The following is a 20,716-nucleotide window of genomic DNA, read 5'->3' on the forward strand; positions in this document are numbered from 1 at the left end:
AGAGAACAGGGACACACCTGTGCCCAATACAAATGCAAAATAACACAAATTCCCCTGCCAGCAATGTACACACTAGAACAGGCCTACTCTCATGTTCTTCCAACTCTGTGAAAACTTTTTCCCATTCCAGCATCTCTTACTTACCGTCTGGATCACAGAGCTTCTTCAAAGCCCTGCACATGGGAGCTTTGATACGAAGGTTTCTGCCTTTGTAACGAACAGTTGTAGCCCTGGATAATATTGGAAGAGAAGTATTTACAGGCACCATTAAATAGAGTTTGTGAGTGTGTACATAGCAGTGATACAATCAGATACAATCATCTCTATAGGAATTAAGAAATATAAGGGTTTGCAATGCAGACTCACAAAGGCATTTTTTTTTAATTATTATTTTTAATCACCTTATTTTTTGTTATAGAAATGCTACTCTTGTAACACTCCTCTTCCAGACATCCACAAGACACTGTCCTGTTATGTGCACTAAGGGAAGGGCTGTTATGATGTACAGACCAAAATCATGTTACTTTGGTTGCAGAGAACCCTCAGATAAAGCTTGTCTGGAAAAGACAACTGGTTTTGCCTTTGTCTCCTCTTTATATTCCTAACTGTTCACCATAAAAACAAAACAAAAAACCTGAAGTTGCTAAGAGGTCTTCCACTCTGTAATGTAAATAACACATCTGTTGCAGAAATGAGGCCTAACCACTTGTGCAGGAATCTGAACAGTCACTTCTACATTATGGTTTCACTTTAGTTCCAATACCACAGAAACAGCTATGAAGATCCTTAAAAACAAGACTACTCTTCTCTTCCTGAGCAGTGGAGCTATTTGATTTCTTCATCCAGTCAGCTCTGTTGTCCCTATAGAGACCTACAAAGGCAGGCAGGCACTGATACGAAGGTACTGAAGGCAATATTTATGCCTCAAGCAATAAGGATCACCGGGCACAGAAGCAGCAAGAACAACACAAGTCTTTGCAAGTAGAAGGAAAGAAATTACGGAGAATGTTCTTATAGTAGGACCTGGATGTAAGGAAGGTAACACCTCACGAAGCGAGCACTTGTCTACACAGCTAAGAGGGAAAGTCACGAAGGGGCAGCAGGAGGCAAAGCCAGACCTGAGGAGATGGAGGGGAAGAGGTGAGCAGCTCAGGAGTTTCAGGTGCTACGCTGTGAACCTCCACAGACTCAGAACACCCCACGTCTGGAAGGGCAGACCTCCTGAACTAGCACTAAGCTACCAGAAGCCAAGGGAGCATCGCTGTAATAAAGAACCAGCAAGAAAAGACTGGGCAGATGGCAATCTGGATTCCCTGTACTTTCTAACTGAGTTTTGTTTCATAGCTGTCCTGCTAAGTGATTCTGAAAACTTCAGTGAGCAGCCCGTGCATGCCAGTGTGGTTGTGAGTGTGCCAAGCTACTCGGATCAGTGACAAAAGCTGTCGGAGTAGTTCTCCCATTCCCCCTGGACTTATAACTGGGATCTATCTTCTGACAGATCACTGACTCATCTGACTACAGCTGAGCCACAAGCCATGCTCTAGCTGCTCTTACAGACTTCTGAAATTCTCAAGACAAGTACGCAGAAGTACAGCACTGGATGGTCTTGCTTCAATGATCAAACAGGGACATCTAACACAAAGACTCTGCCTTTACATTAAATAACTAGTTAATTATATTTTCAAGCATTATTTTTGATCTGTGAGCTGGGTTATAAGCTCTACTAGGAAAAGGCTCAATACAGTTTTGCTACAAGCATCTCAGAGTCATTTGTTTTTCCTACACCAAGCGATTATTACACAAAGTCAGAGTTGATGTGTAACGTAGGCAAAACATGCAAACAAACTGCCAGAGCCAGCTCCTCGCTGCCCTAGCTTCCCTTGACCCTTACCAAACAGCATTTACCTGCTTCAGGAGAAGATTATGGGAATCATGCACGTTCACATTTGTCATTCTTAACAGCTAGACAATCACTTTCACTCAAGACTTTCAACACAGCGACAAGTGTACTGCGCTGAGAGGAAAGGAAGGAGGAGTATGAGACGTGAAAGAAAGATGTTAGGAACTGAGAAAAAGAGAACCACTTCCAAATAGAGCGATCACAGCATCTTAACACCACTGAGCAAGAGGGAATGAGAACGTTTTATTTAATGGGACACATGCAGTGTGTTTGTTTGCGGAGATTCAGGGCTGTCCTGCACATGCAGGGGATTAACTCAGATAGTGCAGATGAGCAGGTGCTAATGAGGAGGAAAACATGAGCACATTTTGCTCCTGAAAGAACTAGGATGTTTCCCACCAGACAAAGAAAGAGGTGCAGGAGGAAAAAGGAAGCCCAGACCATTTTAACTGATACATTAAGTGGATTAAGTAATTCATATTAAAAATCCTTTCATTTATGAAAAAAAAAAATACTGATGAGATTTTCTTAATGGTACAAAACCCAAACCAAATGGAAACTTCTGCTCTAATTTAAAATTTGGTAAACGAAAGAATGAACAAGTGATTTCCTAAACAATCACATCCATGAGCTGCAACACATCAGCAGGCTGCACCGAGGGCAGCTTTCAGGAGAAGGAACTGTAATGCACATACGTGGGGACTCCAATGAAAGTGCAACACCAAGTATCCACTCCATGCAAGCTAAAGTCAGCAGCTGCTGAGTATGTGAAACCTTCCTATTTTTTTTTTTCCTTTTTACAGTAAAGTTGACTCCATCAATAATTTGCTACAGTAACATACTCTAAAAGCACAAACACCAAAAATAAAAGGTGATCCGTAAAAGACAGAATGAAACTGTTTTCCAGTCTCTTCTGAAGACACGATTAGGACAAACTGATGTCTGCTGCCTAACTACAGCTTGAAAGACATTCAGTTTAGTGACCACAGCCCTTCACGATGAAAGACACAAAAGGAATTGAGTGTCAAATGTGAAACTCTGGCTCTGAAAAAGTAAAAATGTTCCTGTAGAGTCATGATGACCAACCCAACAACCCATTCTGTGAGTTACAGGAAGAAGTTTTTACTTACCCAGCCTGAATAAGCTCATTAAGTTTAGCTGCATTCTTGTCATCCATACCTTTACAGGAAAAAGGACAAAATAACAAATTACCATTTCAAGCAAAGCAGCCCTGACCTTTATTTTTGTGCCGTTTGGTTTTCAAAACTATTACATTTTCTTCTCATGAAGGATTAATGTGCATAAATGGGCTTAATTTTTAGAACATATTCTATTTTCATAACACAGGGTTTCCACGGTCATTGCCGTGAAAATTACACTTCACTCGACAATTAAATGACCACAGTTTAGGTGCTACACACAGCCCGGGTTGCTGGGCATTAATCTGACACTGCAGTATCAGAAAGCAAGCCTCCTCATCTGCCCGCTCCATCTCTGTTGCTAAGGCAGCTCAGCACAACGAAAGAGCACCAAGCCTTCGCAAGGAGAGGAAAGGAAATGAAAACAACAGAACACACCTATAAATCACACCTTTCCTCCATGCACTGCACTGAAGATTTTAAAGTAGACATTATGATAACTGAATTTGTATTCTCGATCAATAGTTACGTCCAGATCTATTTACTGCAAAATTAACCTCCCTGCGGCGATGATGAAAGTAGTCCTGCCACGCTGTTGTTTCTCAGCAGTTCTACAAAAGCGATCCCAATTTCTGGGAAGAAATTTTTAGTGTGAAGAATTGCAAAACAAAGAGAAAAACAACTTTCACCACCTGCAGAGCAGACCTCTGGTAAGCTGGGTACAGAGGCTTGGCTGCTCAAGTCCATCTCATGTCAGGGAAGAGACAACAATTTTCCCATAATGAAAGGTAAAATATTTAACCAAGTACCAAAGTTATAAAAAGGCAGAAGCACAGAGTATGCACGCATTGCCATGGTGACTGTGCAAAACCTCATTCCCACTTGGAGCCAAGGAGGGTCTGCTTTTAACACAAGATGTGGATAAAAGGAAGAAACACTAATACTCCTTTCTACGGGGAATGTCACCCGTCTTGCCTCTGCACCTTGTTTGTCACAAAACAGTTCAAAATGTCTTCACAGAACAAACTAAGAACATTCAGAACATCCTAACTGATGACACAGTACATTAAAATCTCAAGTAGGGAGACAATCTAGCAAAAAAAACCTGCAAATGGGATTTGTACGTGCCCACAACTTTGACTTTTTCAGTTCGCAGCTACCTTGGGTTTATGAAGAAATGACAGAATTGGGATTATTTCCCTCCTTTTGCAAACAAAATGTGTAGTGCTTGGATCTAACACCAACTCCACAACCAACTTGGGAACAAATGAAAAGAAGATACACGTGGGTGGGTGGGCAGGAGCACGCAACACTTGTTACTCTCCCCATTCTCCAAGCCATCAAGACCACGCAGACACAGCACGAGGCACCTTGCTCCTGCAACCCATCCATTTCCAGAAGACTGGAGCACACAAATAAGGCATGTGCCCATCATCTATGCTCATCCTTGTGGGCACAACCAGCTTGTGGGACTGGCATGAGGGTCACAATGCATTCTGATCAGCCAGGAAGGCTAATATTTCTTATTATAAGCCGTAATGGCTTTTCCAGCTCCAGCGTTTGTTATTACGTAAAAGACACTGTCTTGGAGAAAGGTGCCAGCCCAGATTTTGACAGTGAAGGCAGAAACCCCCGTGAGTACGAATACTTTTCAAGTATAATAAAACAGATGGATGACCCAAAGTGCAAACACTTTTACCTGTCATCTGTGGGTATTCCATGTGCTGCACGATAGTAAAAGCTAAAGAAATGTGTCAAAGAAAAAGGGGACTCATGCAACCGACTAGGATGTCCTTAAAAATACAAACACATTTAATGAAATTAATATACCACAGGCTACTGCAATAGAACAGAATGAACACAAACTCTTAATAAGACAAAAGTGAAACTGTACCAGACATGACTACCTTCAAGGGTAGACACTTTTGATTCTACCATATAGAAATGATTTCCAGTCATCTGAAACAATTCATACTCACATCCCCCAATCTTTTTCCTCAGTTCTCCATAGCAGATTAAGCCATAAAGCTCCAGGGATGATTTTTTCAGCCCTTGAGAGAACACTGAAAGAACAGAAAAAGGTAGAAGTGAGATGACATCATCCGAAACGCAGATATTCCTTTCAACACTGAAAAGGAGAGCATTCTGTGAAAAGACGAACGATTCACATTTATAGCAATGAGACAGACACATCACTGGAGGTAAGACTAAGCAGCTTTTGCAGGATTTAAACAAACATCCAATTGTTCAATATACAAAATACAGCTAACTCAGTTGCATCAACCCTACTATCACGAAACAGTTTACAATTTCTGAAGAAATCATCCGTATGCTCCCCAGAAACCACATGCAAAACTCCTTGAGAAGTAGGTCTGAATTCTCCAGAAGATACATTCTGCACAGGAAAGCAAAACTGGAGATTTAAGGCAAACTCTAGATTCTGTGTTTTATCTAACGAGATGCACTCATTCAGCTGAAGGAGCTTTTTCAAACACCCCCCCCTTCTCATTAACACACACCACAGAGACATTATTATTTCTAATAGACATAAATATCTGTAACAGCACTGACAGTCTTGTGATGCACAGATCAGACAAAAGCATTTATTCTTGTCTATTCAACACAAATTGGGTTCTCCTGGACTTGCAAGCTTGCTTGATCTCCAAATTCAGACATGTATTTTTACTAATACTAAACCTAAACAAGGCACAGCACTAATTCTTAAATTCCTACAGCCAATGGGATCTCAGATCCTATAGGTACAGACCCAAGTCTTAATGTTATCCAGAAAACAGATGAAGTTCCTCCAAGATAACTTTAAGTTTTTCCATACAATGTTTGCTGTGACATTTCAAAATTAAAATACTAATGGCTCAGTTCATTTCAGTATCTTGTCTTGATGTGGAAAAAAAACACAAACAAAAAACCCTTAATATAATATTAATATTATAATAAATAATAAAAAAATAAAATAATATATATAATAAAAATATTCTTAAAAATACACCTTATGAGAAGTACATTAGATGTAGAAGCCCTCCTTTAGATAACCTAATCTCAAGAAGAAGCAAAATTAAGCTCATAAAGAGACTGTTTTGTATCTGTCTTTCCATTTATTCATCTTTTTTTCTACAAGTACGTCTTAATATACATTACAAGTTATTAGCACTTAAAATCATAGCCATTTCTCACTGAGTGATTTTTAATGTGACAGGCTCTGGCCACAAACTGTGTACATGAATTTACTATCCAGAGTTTTGCTGAAGTTAAAAAGAATTGTTGAAAGTTTTGGTCTTAAAACAACGATGACCCTATCACAACCTATGCAACTCAGAACACAGCACCAAAATGACAGGAAGGCCCTGGAAGTCTTTACTCAAACAAAAGCTAAGAGGAGAACTGATAATCTTCATAATACCTTAAAATAGACAACATAACTGTGTGTAAGTACAATCTATTCACTCTGCAGTACATTCCTTTAACCACTTTTCAAAGCAGGCTATCCACAAATTGACCTGAATCCTCACTGCCCATTACAGAGTAGTAAGCATCCGACAAAAATCAATGACCACATATTGTTACAAAACACTGCTAGCAGTTCATACAACTTCCCAATTTCCTTTTCATTCATCATGCTGGAGAAGGAAAGAAAGAATGTTAAGTAGGAAACAGGGCACAGGAACTCCTAACAGAATTAATGACACAATTTCAGGCTTGTTTAAAGTGTAAACAAACATTCCACCATTCACATTTGTATCAGACTACTTATTCATTTCTACCTTCTCCAAGAAGTGCAAAGAAGTGCAAGAGTCAATTTGCCTGATGAAGTCACGCCTGACTAGCTATCATTTAGGCAGCTGTTCTCTAGGGTGTGTTTCTGAGAACAGAAAGAAAAACTTCCTCAAACCTGCCTTTTCCCCAGTACCAGCAGCAGGATCAACAGTTACTATGCTGTGAATTGATGCAAAGGCAATGATAAGAAATAAACACAACTTTTTGAGAGGTATGAACCTCTCAAAATCATCAGAATCATCAAAAAAAGATGATGAACCTCACTGTGGTTACACTCATAAACATTCAACCTATACACAAGAAATCCTATTCAGTCCTTATTTTCTCACTTCCATCATTCCTACTCTCCCTGATGACTCTAAAAGGTTGGACTCCAACACTCACAAGCCTGGGAGTCCTGCACTAAGCCTGCATCCCTGCATACTAACCATTATCAAAGTCAATGTACTTGGAGATCTTGTGCCAGGTGCGGTAGTAGAAATGGCGGACCTGCTCCTTGTTCTTCACCATGCTTGCTGGCTTGCCTTTCTTCTTGTACTTCAGGGCAATGTTGTTCTGGATAGCTTCAAAGTCCTTCCCGTGCTGAAGACCAAATCAAACAAATCCAAACAGTCAAAATCTCTTGTTGTAAGACAACTGAAATAAGATGAAGGATTTTGGGGTTCTTTCTGGGAAATTGGGTTTCAACGGTCATAAACAAAGTTCTCGGTTATCAAAACTCAACAGCACAAGAATGACAGTATTTTCCTTTATTTTATGTAAAATGTATTATGGATGCCAACCAAATTACCTTTTAATTTATTGGGTTGTTTGAAAATAAAACGTAAATTACTAGCAACTTTGTAAAAAGAGACAACTTTACTCAAATGCACTGAGTGGCAGAACTGAAAACACTGACTGTGTTACTCAGCTCTCTTTACTTTCTTCAGTATTTTCCCCCTCCTCTCTCCTGAACACATTTCTGTCTAGGACTAACGTTTTGTTTAATAACTTCTACTTAACAGGGAATTTCACATTTGAGTTATTAGTGGTACAACATTTGAGTTTCAGATAATGAAGGGAAAGCTGGTGGTACCTACAGAAGATACACTTTTATAGTGGAAGCTCATTCTCAGGATAAAAATAAAACGAAGACACCTAAGTGTCCCTTAAAACCTATCCAATCCCTATAAAATCCTTCATGAACGTCAATTACCACTGAACTCCCAGTTTCTCAGAATTTAGAAAAGGTTTGAGTTGATTTTAATACAATTACAAAGTAGGAAAACCTCTTGTAAATGGTAACGGCATTAAACGAATGGAAGCAGGGAACCAAATTAACAATTCCTCTCAGTGACGGAAGGGCTTAAAGAAAACAGTTCAAATGTTCATTCTGTTGACAAAATATACACATGAATCATGATATCACTTAAAAAACCAAACCTGTGACCATTTCTTTTGTTTTCACCTTTAGCACATATTTTTATAACAATAAAGGCTTTTAAATCAGTATTCTTAAAATAACTGTCAGAAAAAAATGAGGAATATATTGCATTCAGCATACGAGATAAGAAGTTAGATGATCTAACTTTCCTTGTCTCTCAACCCCAGCACCAAAGTGGTTTGACTCCTTATCATCAGAAGACTAAATACAGGATCTTTAACACTTTAAAACAAAACATAATTTCTTATTTGCTAATATTAGCATGAGTGTGTTGCTCCTGAAAGTTGAGATGGTGAAATTATCTTTTCCTCAGTTGAAAAAAAAAAAAAAAAACATAATTGAAAACGTTAAGTTATTATTAACATTCAGGAATGAAATTCACATATTTACCAATGTATTTAAAAAAAAAAAAAGGAAAAAAGCTTGACACATTGGAAAGGTGGCTTTGATGGCTTTGATTCACAACTGTTACACAGCCAACTGCATGGGCACGTATGCACAAACAGAAGTAATGTAAGCATATGGGTGGGGCTCCTGCAAACCCAGTTAAATCAACCTTCTTTAGGAACATGCACATACCAAACGAAACCATGTCAACTGGTTATTTCCCTCTCTGTGTACCTCATACAGTCCCTCGAAGAACGTGTTTTTGTCCTCTGTGCTCCACGACTCCCACTGCCTCCTGACCTTCTTTCCTTCCTCCTTCTCTCCAGCTGAGGAGCCCAGGTTCCTCGCTGCTGACTTGGAGTTCCCGGTAGGATTGCTGGGAGGTATTCCTGATGTGCCACCAGATGCAGCCCCTCCATTATCTGACGCTGCAAAAGAAACCCAAAAACAACACAGCAAATATTAAACCAACAGGAGGACTCGTGGATAAGTGAGGAATTCAGCCCACCTAGGAAAACACAAGAATTATTCAAGCTTTCCCAATGACGACAAGTCCCAGCACTTCTTCCTTCCCCAGATTCTGGTGCAACATTTGGAAGAGGGCACAGCTGAGCAGACCTGACTGTACCTTTGTCGGCTGCTGGCACCCCAAAGGACGTACCTGGGGGTGGGGGAACACCAAAAAGCAGAGATCAGAAATAGCAAGGGAAGGGTGATAAAGCCTGATGCAACCATGAGGAATCGCTGCTTTTGCAAGCGGCAGAGAGATGAAAAGGGACCGAAGAAAACAGGGAGGAGAAACAGCAGGAAGGCAATAGCAGCGTGTAATGCAGTAAGACCACATCCCCACAACCCTGAGAAGAAAAACCTTCTTATTTTTTTCTTTTAAATCAACTCTGAAACAAAGTTCTTCTGAAGATACTTCAATCATTAAAAACATGATCAACCAACTTTAAATGTGTTATTTATTCACAGCAGAAAGCAAACCAAGCATTTGTACCGTTCTAACAGGTTATCAGAATCCAGAAACCAGAGAGACCTCCCAAAAGGAACACTCTTTTTTTTTTTTCCATGAGAACCTAAGCATCCTCAATAAGTTACACTCCCAAAACACATTTTCCCCCATTTTGCTAAGAGGCAGCATTGAAGACTGGACTGCACAGATCAGGGCAGGAGCGTACCCTACAGAAAACATTCTTTCGACATTAAACATCCATTTCCTATTATAAAAAAAGCTTATTACTGTTTCCACTTGTCCAGTCACTGCCCCTTATGTCCTGCAGTTTACCTCAAAATAAATTGGTTATTTTAAGGTTAATTCTTCTTTCATTTCCAGGAACTATTTGATCGTTTTGAAGACAATTGCTGTCACCACAGGGAAGCACATAAGGCAAAGCATGAACGAGAATAGGAAATTCACCTAAAAATAAAACTTCTGGGAAAAAAAAATACTAACCAAAAAACCCCAAGCAAACAAACAAAAAGCCTCTCTACTTCCTAAAGCCCCCATCCATGTCTCAATAATTGATAGTTAAGCAATTTAATTCTGATACTACAAAGTCTTTAAGAAATGTGAAATCACTGCAAAAATCTGATGCACTTTAATACATTGCTGAGAAGATAAACACCAGTTTTAAGATCCAGAACTGCTTCTTTACTCTGTAAATGTGAAACTATAATATCATAATTAGCATAACATCTTTACTATGTTAAATATCTTTATTAATCATCTGGATGAAGGCATTGAGTGCACCCCCCATAAGTTTGCAGATGACACCAAGTTGGGGGGAAGTGTCAATCTGCCTAGGGGTAGCGAGGCCCTACAGAGGGATCTGGACAGGCTGGATCTCTGGGCTGAAGCCAGTGAGATGAAGTTCAACAAGACCAAGTGCCGGGTCCTGCCCTTTGGCCACAACAACCCCGGGCAGCACTCCAGGCTTGGGGCAGAGTGGCTGGAAGGCTGCATGGAGGAAATGGACCTGGGGGTGTTGGTCAACTCTTGGCTGAACATGAGCCAGCAGCGTGCCCAGGTGGCCAAGAAGGCCAACGGCATCCTGGTAGTGTCAGAAATAGTGCAGCCAGCAGGACAGGGCGGTGATGGTCTCACTGTACTCAGCCCTGGGGGGGCCGCAGTGCTGTGTTCAGTTCTGGGCCCCTCACTACAAGACAAGACACCGAGGCCCTGGAGCGTGTCCAGAGAAGGGCACGGAGCTGTGAGGGCTCTGGAGCACAAGTGTGATGGGGAGCAGCTGAGGGAATGGGATAGGCTCTGTATATGAGCAAGTTTGGATGCTGAAGTTCACAGAAATTCCATTCAGCTTTCAACAAAGAATTCCCAAAGACATCAAGATTCCATGCTTGGTACTTGAACTATAATCTCCAGCAAGATCACAGATGAGAATCAGTGCTTCAGACAAACTTATCTGTTTGGTTAATCCAGTGTCCTTCATTAGAATTCCACATATTTTCTGTAGATGAAGCTGTCTTCTTCATAGTCCCACGGAAAGTACAAATACTTGCAAAAAATATAAGGGGATGTAAAGAGTGCAGTTTAAGATCTAATATGAAAATGACACTCAATGGAACACCGCACGTATCACGAGTCACAGGCAGTGCCACCGGCTTACTCTGACTACAGCCACAAGTTCTTCCTTCTACGCTCGTGGTAGCATCTCAGTGTCTACTCTCCCATTTTCAACCAACAGCTCTCACCTACCAGCTGATTCACACCCACTCTCTGGGATTTTCAGAGCTGGAATTGGCAGAGTCAATCCCCGCTACACTCATGTATCTCAACACGCAGGCTGGCTTTCTTATTGGCGTTCTATAGGGTTAGCTGTAAAGTGTGAACTTCTTCAGGAGTCACCAGCCAACTGCAGGTGGAACAGCTACCAGGAAATACCTTCAGAAACCAGCTGCTAAGTTCACAGACTCGCATGCTGCCAGCCAAATCCAGAGCACAAAACGCTAACTCTCTCTCCAAGGCAGGGGATGCAAACACCAACTTGTAACACACCATGAAGACTGCTTCAAAGCATTTTATCCTTGTTTTGGATTCTATACAAGCCAGTAACTAGCTTAAACTACAGAGAAGTTAAAAAGTATTTCTTAGTAAGGACTGCCTGTAAGAAAGCCACAGCAGAAAACACTCGAGTATTTTATTCTCACACACCTGCAGTCTTGGCAGTCTTCAGAAATGTGCATCAAAACATTTGCAGCCAGCAGAGCTGGATAAGGTGCAAACAGTCTTAAACTTTGCAGAACACTTCCAAACTCATTCTGCTATTCTCACGGCAGAACTCTCCTCAAAGAGCATTTACTCCTCAATTTTAATAAATAAATCAAAGAAACGTCCAAACTTTCTCCCTGATCACAAGGTAAGCAAGTCCCAATTTTAGTCACATGTCTTTCCAAAGGTAGAGAAGACATCATACGCTTTGGTGAAGAAACACATCAAGTGATCACACAGCAAGTGTATGATACAGGAATTTAAGTGAAGCCACTTGCTTTGTTGAAGGATCCAACATATCTGCAGCTGGATCCAATTTGCTTTTCTCTCCAAGAACCGCAGCTGAGAACACAGACAAGAGAGGGAGAGAGACTGACATATTCCCAGCAAGTCAATGCTTCAAACTGAGGACTAATATTTTAACTGGAAAGTCAACTTCTACCTTGTATGTCTCTGTAGTAAATAGCAGAGACTCCTAAGAAGGCCTAGGACAGTTAAAGCTACGTTGTACTTTCATACCGTATTATGCTCATTATGAATTAACATCCAAAGCTTTAAAACACAACAGATGAACGCCCTACAGAGATCAACGCGGGTAGCTTCTTCCATCTCTTACTGTTTAGAACACTTGCAAAAACCAACAATAGCTGGATGTGTTTAAACATACACAGTGCCAATTACCAACAGGCGTGCACGCACAAAACTATGCTCGTGCTTGCTTTTGTATGGACAGTATACATTTAAGCTATCAATTGCAGCAGTATATGAGCTAACCAAGCATCGCTGTAAAAAAGACTTTTCTTTAAATAAGTAAATCTGGTCACTGCCCTCCCTCAATTATATCATTCTATTGCTGTTTCACTAGAAAAAAATCCCTAAAAAGAATAATGCATTGTAAGCATGTATATTAGGCACAAAGCCTAGTGCAAGGCTCCATCTGCACCTGTACCTTGCAGGCAGGCATCTTTCAAAGCTCAGTACCTACAGCACAGGGCTCACGAAACAAAATCCTCCTGTTGTGGTCTGAGATGAGATACTGTGGAGTTCTGGCCCTACGACCCCTTCAAAGGAAGGGAGGGAGAACTAAGAATAAATGGAAGTACATCAGGGTGGGATGGAAGGAGAAGTATCAGTGGTAAATGAGATGGACAGAATCAAGAAGAGTATTAGAACAGAGGACTGCACTGGTAGTTCTTAAACAGTCATTCATTCCCTAGAGAAATGATGGAGGAATGGTATTTCACTTGAAGGCTACAACACATGCAGCATAGAAATTTGGGAAGATACAGTAAAATCATTTCAGTAAGACCACGTATCAGTTATCTTGGTACGTTCAGCCTCTTCACAGGAGGACATACTAATTAATTTAATTCACACACTACGGGATACGCAATTTTGGTTGGCTGAAGCAAACTACAGATTGCTTTCCAGTGAGGTGTACGCAATGCAAAAAGATGGAGTGTTTCAACTCTATTAATGTCTTCAGCTGAGTTTTCTTTAACAAAAACAAACTGCTTATTATTCGTTTTAGGAACAAACCTAGAGTAACAGCATGAAAGACATCTTCAAGCTTCAGCTCATCACCATTACGTTTTGTTACTACTCCCTCCTGACTTCATTCTGCATTCACAAAACAGATAAGAATCACAGAGATGAGAACACCCCACGTTAGCTCATAGTAGAGCTACAGCACACAATGACAACATTCTGCAGTTACTTTTAGTGACGTGGTGACAGCATTCACGGGCATATTTTCACCACTTACTGCTTCACAGAAAGAAGTCCCCAAGCCCACTCTAAAACCTACGCTCAGCAACAGCACAGTGTATTTGTGCTCAAGAAGAAAACTCTTAGAAATCCCTCTTCTTCAGCAACCGGATATTGGCCTGCTTCCTCTTCCTCCATCAACTTCTGTATCTCCAAACTCTCAATCAACTGCCTCCACCATTCCCTTGGGTTCCTCCTCTGCTTTGGTGCAAGTTACATCAAGACTGACCTCCAAGCAGTCATACTCCAAAGGGAGCACGCTGTTTGAGGCGTAGAACTTGAAATAATAAGAAGATGATCAATATTTGAAAATAGGGTAACAATCATTCCCCCCCCAAATTACACATATTTAGATACTTGAGCAGTAAATTTGATAAACCTTTCAGCAGCCATAATGGCGTGACTTATGGAAGCTGAACTTTTCAAACTTCCTTCTACTACAGTAATTCCATGCTTTTTTTCCCCCCCCCTGAAGTCAAAGTACAACACAGTACACAAACGGGACAAATCAGAATAAAAAATTCAGCTTGACAAAAGGGCATCTGACATGGAAGTGCATGAGGAGCAAAGGTGTGTCATTGAATTCCTCCACGTGGAAAAGTGGCACCCACTGACATTCATCAACACTTGGTGAACACTGATGGAAACTGAAGAGTGGATGTGAGCACAGCAAGGCAGTGGGTGATGCATTTCAGCAGTGGGGACAGTGGGGCACCTCCGCTGGTGCGATCTGTACACTCACAACATGCAGCTCTTGTTCATCGCTGGTGAAAGTGCACTGCTAACAGAGGTGACTGTACTGAAAAATAGCATTTGGTAGCTGAGAATGTGCTCTATCAAACAGTGTCATTGTGTCCTTTGGATCTGTTGCAGTTTCCACGGAAACTATAAGGAGGCATTACTTTTGGAGCAACCTACGTAGAAATGATCCCGCTGCTCTCCGACACCTGGCAGTTACAATCCCACTCACATGAGGGGAATCAGCTTTAATACATTCACATCTAAACTAGCCAGGCAAAGATGTGGCTGGTCTTATAATTCAAGAAGTGAAACTGCAACTGTTATTCTACTAATGACTGTCACTCCCAATGATTTAAGAAAGTTTCCCAGACCTGACACTGTAGTCAGGTACAGTGATTACCAGTCTATGACCAACTACTGAAATAACATGGTCTATTTTGTTATGGCTCTTTTGGAATCTGAACTGCAAAATAAACTAAGTCTGCTTCTTAGCTGTGTTTTACCCCAGGAAGTATTACTCCGCTCCTCTAAAATCATAAATGAGTATTTATGTACAAATACAGAAACATGAATATACACGTGCACAAAGGCGACGTATTTTGTTCACGTGTGCATTCATTTCCAAAGCGGTGAAATAATTTTGAATGCATACAATACACTTGTCCGTGATGGACAACACGTACGGCAAATAAACATCTCCTCCCATTTCATACTACTTACAACCCTTGAAGTAATTGTCTGTAGCTAAACACTCCTGGGTATTCCATCTGCTTGTTTATTCGGTTTAATGCAGCTGGGAGAAAAATTACGCAGATCTTTCTGCTCTATCTTCCAACACCACGCACAGAAAACCTTCACTTAAAACAAAAAAAGTTTCATCTCTAAGTGGGCATTAAGAAGACTTCAGCCAATTATATAAACTAACTGTCAAACAATTGAGCTCAGGATTTTTTCATTATATGGCAGTAACTAAAATACTGCCATGTGCAAAGGACTGCCTCCTTACTGTAACACTGAACTGTAAGAATTCTGAATGCTCACCTGATGTCCAGTATGCACATATTGCTGCAGTGGACTGAAAAAGTGAGGTCATGCCCAACATGCATGTAAGCTGCATGGTTTTATTTAGTTTCAGCAAACAAGAATAAACTCGGCTATTTAAAACCTTGAAGAAATCTACAAGTGCTATTCTCTCTCAAAATTTAACAGAAAAATAATATTTGAGTACTTTTGTGCAAGGTACCCCAAATTATCTCAACCACAGCTCAGCCACAGTGCCAGGTGTCAGCCGGGAAGAGCCGAGCACACACAATAGCACCGAAGACTCAGAGGGCCTCACTGCCTTGCAGCTACTTCAGAAAGAAACAGCTCTGACAAAAAGTCACATCCTTATCCTCAGTGCTGAGGTATAAGAGCATATATACATGTGTACGTATGCATGCAGGTACATACGTACATGTAGGCATAGATGTACGTGATGAAAGCTTAAAGAGAAAAAAAAACAAACAAAACAAACAAACAAACCCACCCTCAAATTGTATGGAACTGCCCCTAGCTGCTCTGAAATAGTAATACAGCGGCGGCGACTCACGGACCTTTGGAAACAAACAGTTCAAAACATGCACCTCAAAGATGTTTCCAAAATAGCTCCTTGGTTTAAACAGTCACAGAAATAATTGGGGAAAAAAAAAAAAAATCAACAATATCTTGTGGTTTGCTTTTGCCCCCCTTTATGACGCTACCACCCATTGAATTTCTTATTATTCAATGACAGAATTCAGAGCGCAGCCACCTGATTACACAGCTTGTTAGAGTCTAATTTCCTAATCAAAATACAGAAATTTCCTAAAACTCAAGTGACGAAATGCAGGAATGGAAGGTCTGCTCCAATAATGGAATTTTTCTTCTCCCCCTCCACATACGAATCCAGCCCCCCCAGACTCCCCCATTTTTGGGAACAGGAGAGTAGGCAGCAGAGAAGTTGAAGCCTTGGGACACAAAGAAGATTTCAGCTACTGTGAGAAACAGGCCCCAAAGCTCCTTCCCCAAAACCAAACAAAAGATGGCATCTGCAGGAAAAGAATGACAACCCCCAAACACACAGGTGGCCCATCCACATCCCACCCCCCTGCGGGTTCTGGGGGTGCCAAAATTCGGTACCTTTGCCTTTTACAGCAGCGCTGCTGCCAACTGAAGAGGATGCCTGGGAATCTTTCTTCAGCCTCTTGCTCTGAGGTCTGACACTGGACCTGAGAAAATGATGCTGGTCCTGGCTGTGGGAGGGCTGGAGGGCAGCCGGGGCCTGGGCTAAGCTGGGGTTCGGCGGGGGGCTGCTGGTAGTGCTGCTGTTGATGATCTTCTCTTCTTTCTTTGTGCTGCTGCTGCCTGGAGCTGCCTCTCCTCCTCCTCCTGCCCCTTCTTCTTCCAGGGACTCCTCATCTCCTCCTGCTCTCTTGCCCAGCTTTTTCACCCCTTCCTCCCCGCCGCTCTCGCCCAGTTTCACTGTCATCCTGTTGGGGAGGAGAGAAAGAAAGGAGAGAGACATAAAGTCAGGCCAGGGAGCCCCCCAGAGAGGGGGAGAAACCCCCGGGCTGAGAGGGGAGAAGTTTAGCTGCAGAAATTCCTCTCAACATGGCCGCCGTTGTTTGTTACTAAATCCCCTTTCGTTTGCTGTCCCGACCCAACAACCTGTGCCGAGGGCGGGAGGGGAGAGCTCCGCGGGAACCCCCCCAAACCGGCCCAAAAGGCGGCGGGGCTCCCCCGGCGGTCCCCCGGCACCCCCCGGAGGGCTCCGGGCCGCCTTCAGAGGAAAAATCGCCGAGGCGAACTCGGGCGCTGGAAGCGCTCGGCAGGCGGCGAGGGAGGCAGCGCCGGGCCCGGCGCAGCGGGGCAGCGCGGTCGGGCCGGCCCGGGGCTCGGCCCCATCCCACCCCTCCGGCGGCTCCGGGAGCCCGGGGGGGGCTCCTCGCCCTCCTCACCGTGGGGCCGAGCCGGCCCGGCCCGCCGCGGGGGGGGGCTCCATGCTCCTCGATGCGGCGGCGGCGGCTTCTCCTCCTCCCTGTGTGTGTGCGGCTGGGGCTGGGACTGGCCGCGGCGACCAAGATTTCCAGCTCCCCTCCGCCCCCACCCCGCCACGGCCCCGCACCTCCCGGCCCTCCCCGGGGCCGCGCTCCACCCGGGGGGCTCCGGGCACGGCCGGTCCCACCGCCTCGGCGGGGAGCATCGCCCGGGCGCGGCTCTCTCCTGTCAGCAGCGGCCGGGCCGGGCCTGGGGCCGCCTCGTCAGCGTCTGCCCGCGTTCCTCAGTGGCGGCGGAGGGACCCCGCGCCTCAGCGCCCGGGGGTGACACCGCCACGGGCCCCCGCCGCCTCCACGCGGCACTCGGGTACCGCGGCCTCGGGGAGTTGTGCGACGTTACCTGCCCGGGGATGGGGCTTCGAGAGGCACGAGGTGGGCCTTCACCACACTGCTGCGCTCACCTCAAAACATGCCCGCTGCGATGCGGTCTGTACCTGGAGCACAGCGCCTGGCACGGGCACACACATGGGGCCAAAGGCCCCACTGCCTACCGAAATCCAACGACCGCTTTGGTAAAAGCACGGAGCATGGCAGACACCTCCAGAAGTGCCCCTCAATGAAAGGCCATCCCGCAGCAGTGGGAGAACAACACCTGCATTGCGGCTCCCCACGGCAGCAGCACGGCCACAGCCAACTTCAAGAGAGGGCAAAGAGACGCTCACGAGAGAAGGGAACTCAAAAAACCACCCATGGAACAATGGAACAACTGCACGTTGGGCCAATATCAGAAGAAAGTGCTTTAAAGTGCACCAGGCGCATCACCTGCCTGTGACATAGGAGCACGCGTGCCTACAGGTCATGGCATACATTCCTGTGACTGAAGTGATGCTGTTCCCTCTAACAGCTCCTGGCCGAAGCACTGTGCCCAGCAGCCCAGAAGGATGCGGGGCGATGATCCGTTCTTTGCAGAAGGCGCAACATGCTGGTGTGAACCGCCAATCTAAATCCATGTTAAAACTTCCATATTGAAACTTCACATCAAAATCTGACAGAGCCCTGATTACCCACACAAAGACTTCTCTAGACAACAAAACCACGATGTTTTCAGTTGTTATGATGACAGAAATCTTACAACTCTGACAGCCTGTGCTCGAAGACGTTCTCTTCAGCAGGGCTGGATCTGACCCCACCCTCAGCTCCACGGCCACAGTCTGGGCGCTGCACCCCAGCCCCAGGGTAAGAGGGTTCCCTTCTTCAGTGCGTCCTCGGGGTAGAGCAGCCACCCCTGGCCCCCTGCCCGCCCCCGCCATCCTGCCACCCCTCCGGCAGGGCTCACCCCGCTGCATCCCCTCGAGCCGCCTTTCTTCATTCTCACCCAACACCACTTTCCCTTTCTCTCTCCATCGGGAACCCTCCCTGCACACCATCACGGGCCCCGCACCGCCCGACAGCCCCGACTGGTCTCCCCGCGCGGCCGCCAGAGCTCAGGCAACCGGCCCCAGGGACACGCAGGCCCCGGGGTCCCCGTCCCCCCCCGCCCGGCCCGCAGCGTTACCTGCCGCATCAACGCCGCCGCGCAGCCTCCGCGCTCCGGCTCTTTCGGCGGCGGCCGCTCCGGCTCCCCCGGCCCCAGGCACCCCCAGGCTGCGCCTCGCAGCCGCCAGCTCGGGGGGAGGCCGGCGCGCACCGCGACCCCCGCGGCCTCCAGCGGCCCTCCCAGCGCTGCTGGCGGCAGCGGCCCCGCTTCCCGGCCGGAAAGGCGACCTCTACGTCCCGGCTCCCCCACAACCACGGCGCCGCCGGCCGGAGCCGCGGCTCCCTGGCGCCCCGGCTCGGCCCCTACGCGGGCCGCGATGGGTCCGGGCCGCCGCGGCTCCGCTTCCTCGTCAGCCTGCGCCGGGCCGAGGGGGCGGAGGCGCGGCGCGCGGGCCCCGCTAGGCGCGCCGCGGCACGCCCCTCCCGCGACCCCAAACAAACCAGCCCATTGGCTCGCGGCACGCGGGAGCGAGGCGGAGGGCGGGGCCACGGTCCCGACGCCCACCAATGAAAGCGCGGCGCGGGGCGGGTGACGACATCTTCACGCAGAGGAAGAGGCGGCAGCCGCTGCCCGTCAGGGGGCGGGACGATCGCGAGCGCTGGCTGTTGACTGGCTAAAAGGCAACCAATGGAGAGCTCTATCGTTGGAGCCCTTGGACATGCTCTCGAATATAATTGGCTGCAGAGCTGTTGCTTTGCGTGTGGCGTTGTATTCATAGCCTGCCGGAAAAGGAACAGTATTTGTAGCTGGAGTGTGGGCTGGAGAGAGGGGTTCGGGTAGTGGGTTTTGCTGCGTTTTTGGCACTGCTGTGGGAAAGGCTTCGTGTCTTTCCCTGCACTCTGCGGGATGTTTTGGCTTCGTGCTGTGTAGTTGTTGATTCGCTTTGCTGCTCTACCCGGTTTAGCTGCAGCCTTGCGGTGCTCAGCTCTCTATCCAGGAGATGGAAGCAGCAGCGTTCTGCTCTGTCCTTCTGCAGGAGCTGCTCACACTCCGCTGGCACGGGTGTGCCTGTTCTCCTAGCTCGCGGCTGTGCAGAGCTGCCCTGAAGCGGGTCGCGTGCTGCACCCCTCCCGTGTCCCCAGGGAGAGGGGGCACACTGTCCATAGCTCTTGGTGCCTTTGCAAGGCCTGGGGATCACGGTCAGGCCCTCCTAGCAGGGAGCTGTGCCCTTCTGTGGGTGGGGCAGAGAGAGCTGTGCCCGCAGGCCTGGGGCTGCCTGTCCCTGTGCAGTTAGGCCTTGGTGGCTCCTTAGTGCAGATGAGCAGAAGAACCAGTTCTGGCAAATCTCACGTTGTTACGAGGAGCTCTTAGAACAGCGCTGGGTGCTGGGAGTGCAGCAGAGCACCAGGATGTGCCCTCAGAGCTGGCAGCAGGCCGGGCCATCCCGATGGCAGTGAGCTCCAGGGAGGCTCTGAGTTGGGGCGCCTTGGACATGCTGCCAAGGTGCTCGCTGGTGCACCCTTCCTAGCACCTAATGGCTTTAATCAGCTCATTCTTGTTCCTTAGCATTGAAAATGAAGTACATAAACTGATAGATGTGGAATCTTTAGGGGAGGTCTATTGCCTTCAGGGCTTCCAGTCTTCTTCGTGCAAAGTTCTCATGGTCTCAGCCCTGGAGAGGCCACACCTCGAGTGCTGTGTTCAGTTCTGGGCCCCTCGCTACAAGACAAGACACCGAGGCCCTGGAGCGTGTCCAGAGAGGGGCATGGAGCTGTGAGGGGTCTGGAGCACAAGTGTGATGGGGAGCGGCTGAGGGAATGGGATGGTTCAGTCTGGAGAAGGCT

At 45.7% G+C, this 20,716-nt stretch overlaps 1 protein-coding gene across 2 annotated transcripts in view; it reads right to left on the reverse strand.

The window, feature by feature from the left end:
• The window catches only part of CRAMP1 (cramped chromatin regulator homolog 1), a 40,466-nt gene extending 21,206 nt beyond the window's left edge, over positions 1–19,260 (reverse strand). The window contains exons 1-7 of one of the 2 annotated variants that reach the window (XM_021411163.1): positions 18,951–19,260; positions 16,539–16,888; positions 8,876–9,069; positions 7,260–7,413; positions 5,019–5,102; positions 3,031–3,079; positions 145–230 (exon numbers count right to left, since the gene is read on the reverse strand). In XM_021411163.1, the coding sequence (XP_021266838.1) occupies positions 145–230; positions 3,031–3,079; positions 5,019–5,102; positions 7,260–7,413; positions 8,876–9,069; positions 16,539–16,887 (916 nt within the window). In that variant the 5' untranslated portion in view covers position 16,888; positions 18,951–19,260. Of the gene's footprint in view, positions 1–144; positions 231–3,030; positions 3,080–5,018; positions 5,103–7,259; positions 7,414–8,875; positions 9,070–16,538; positions 16,889–17,356; positions 17,497–18,950 lie in introns of those variants that run through there. The other variant, XM_021411162.1, reaches the window with a different exon arrangement.

This window comes from Numida meleagris, chromosome 13, assembly GCF_002078875.1.
Source record: "Numida meleagris isolate 19003 breed g44 Domestic line chromosome 13, NumMel1.0, whole genome shotgun sequence".
In the NCBI taxonomy this organism is placed as follows: Eukaryota; Metazoa; Chordata; class Aves; order Galliformes; family Numididae; genus Numida; species Numida meleagris.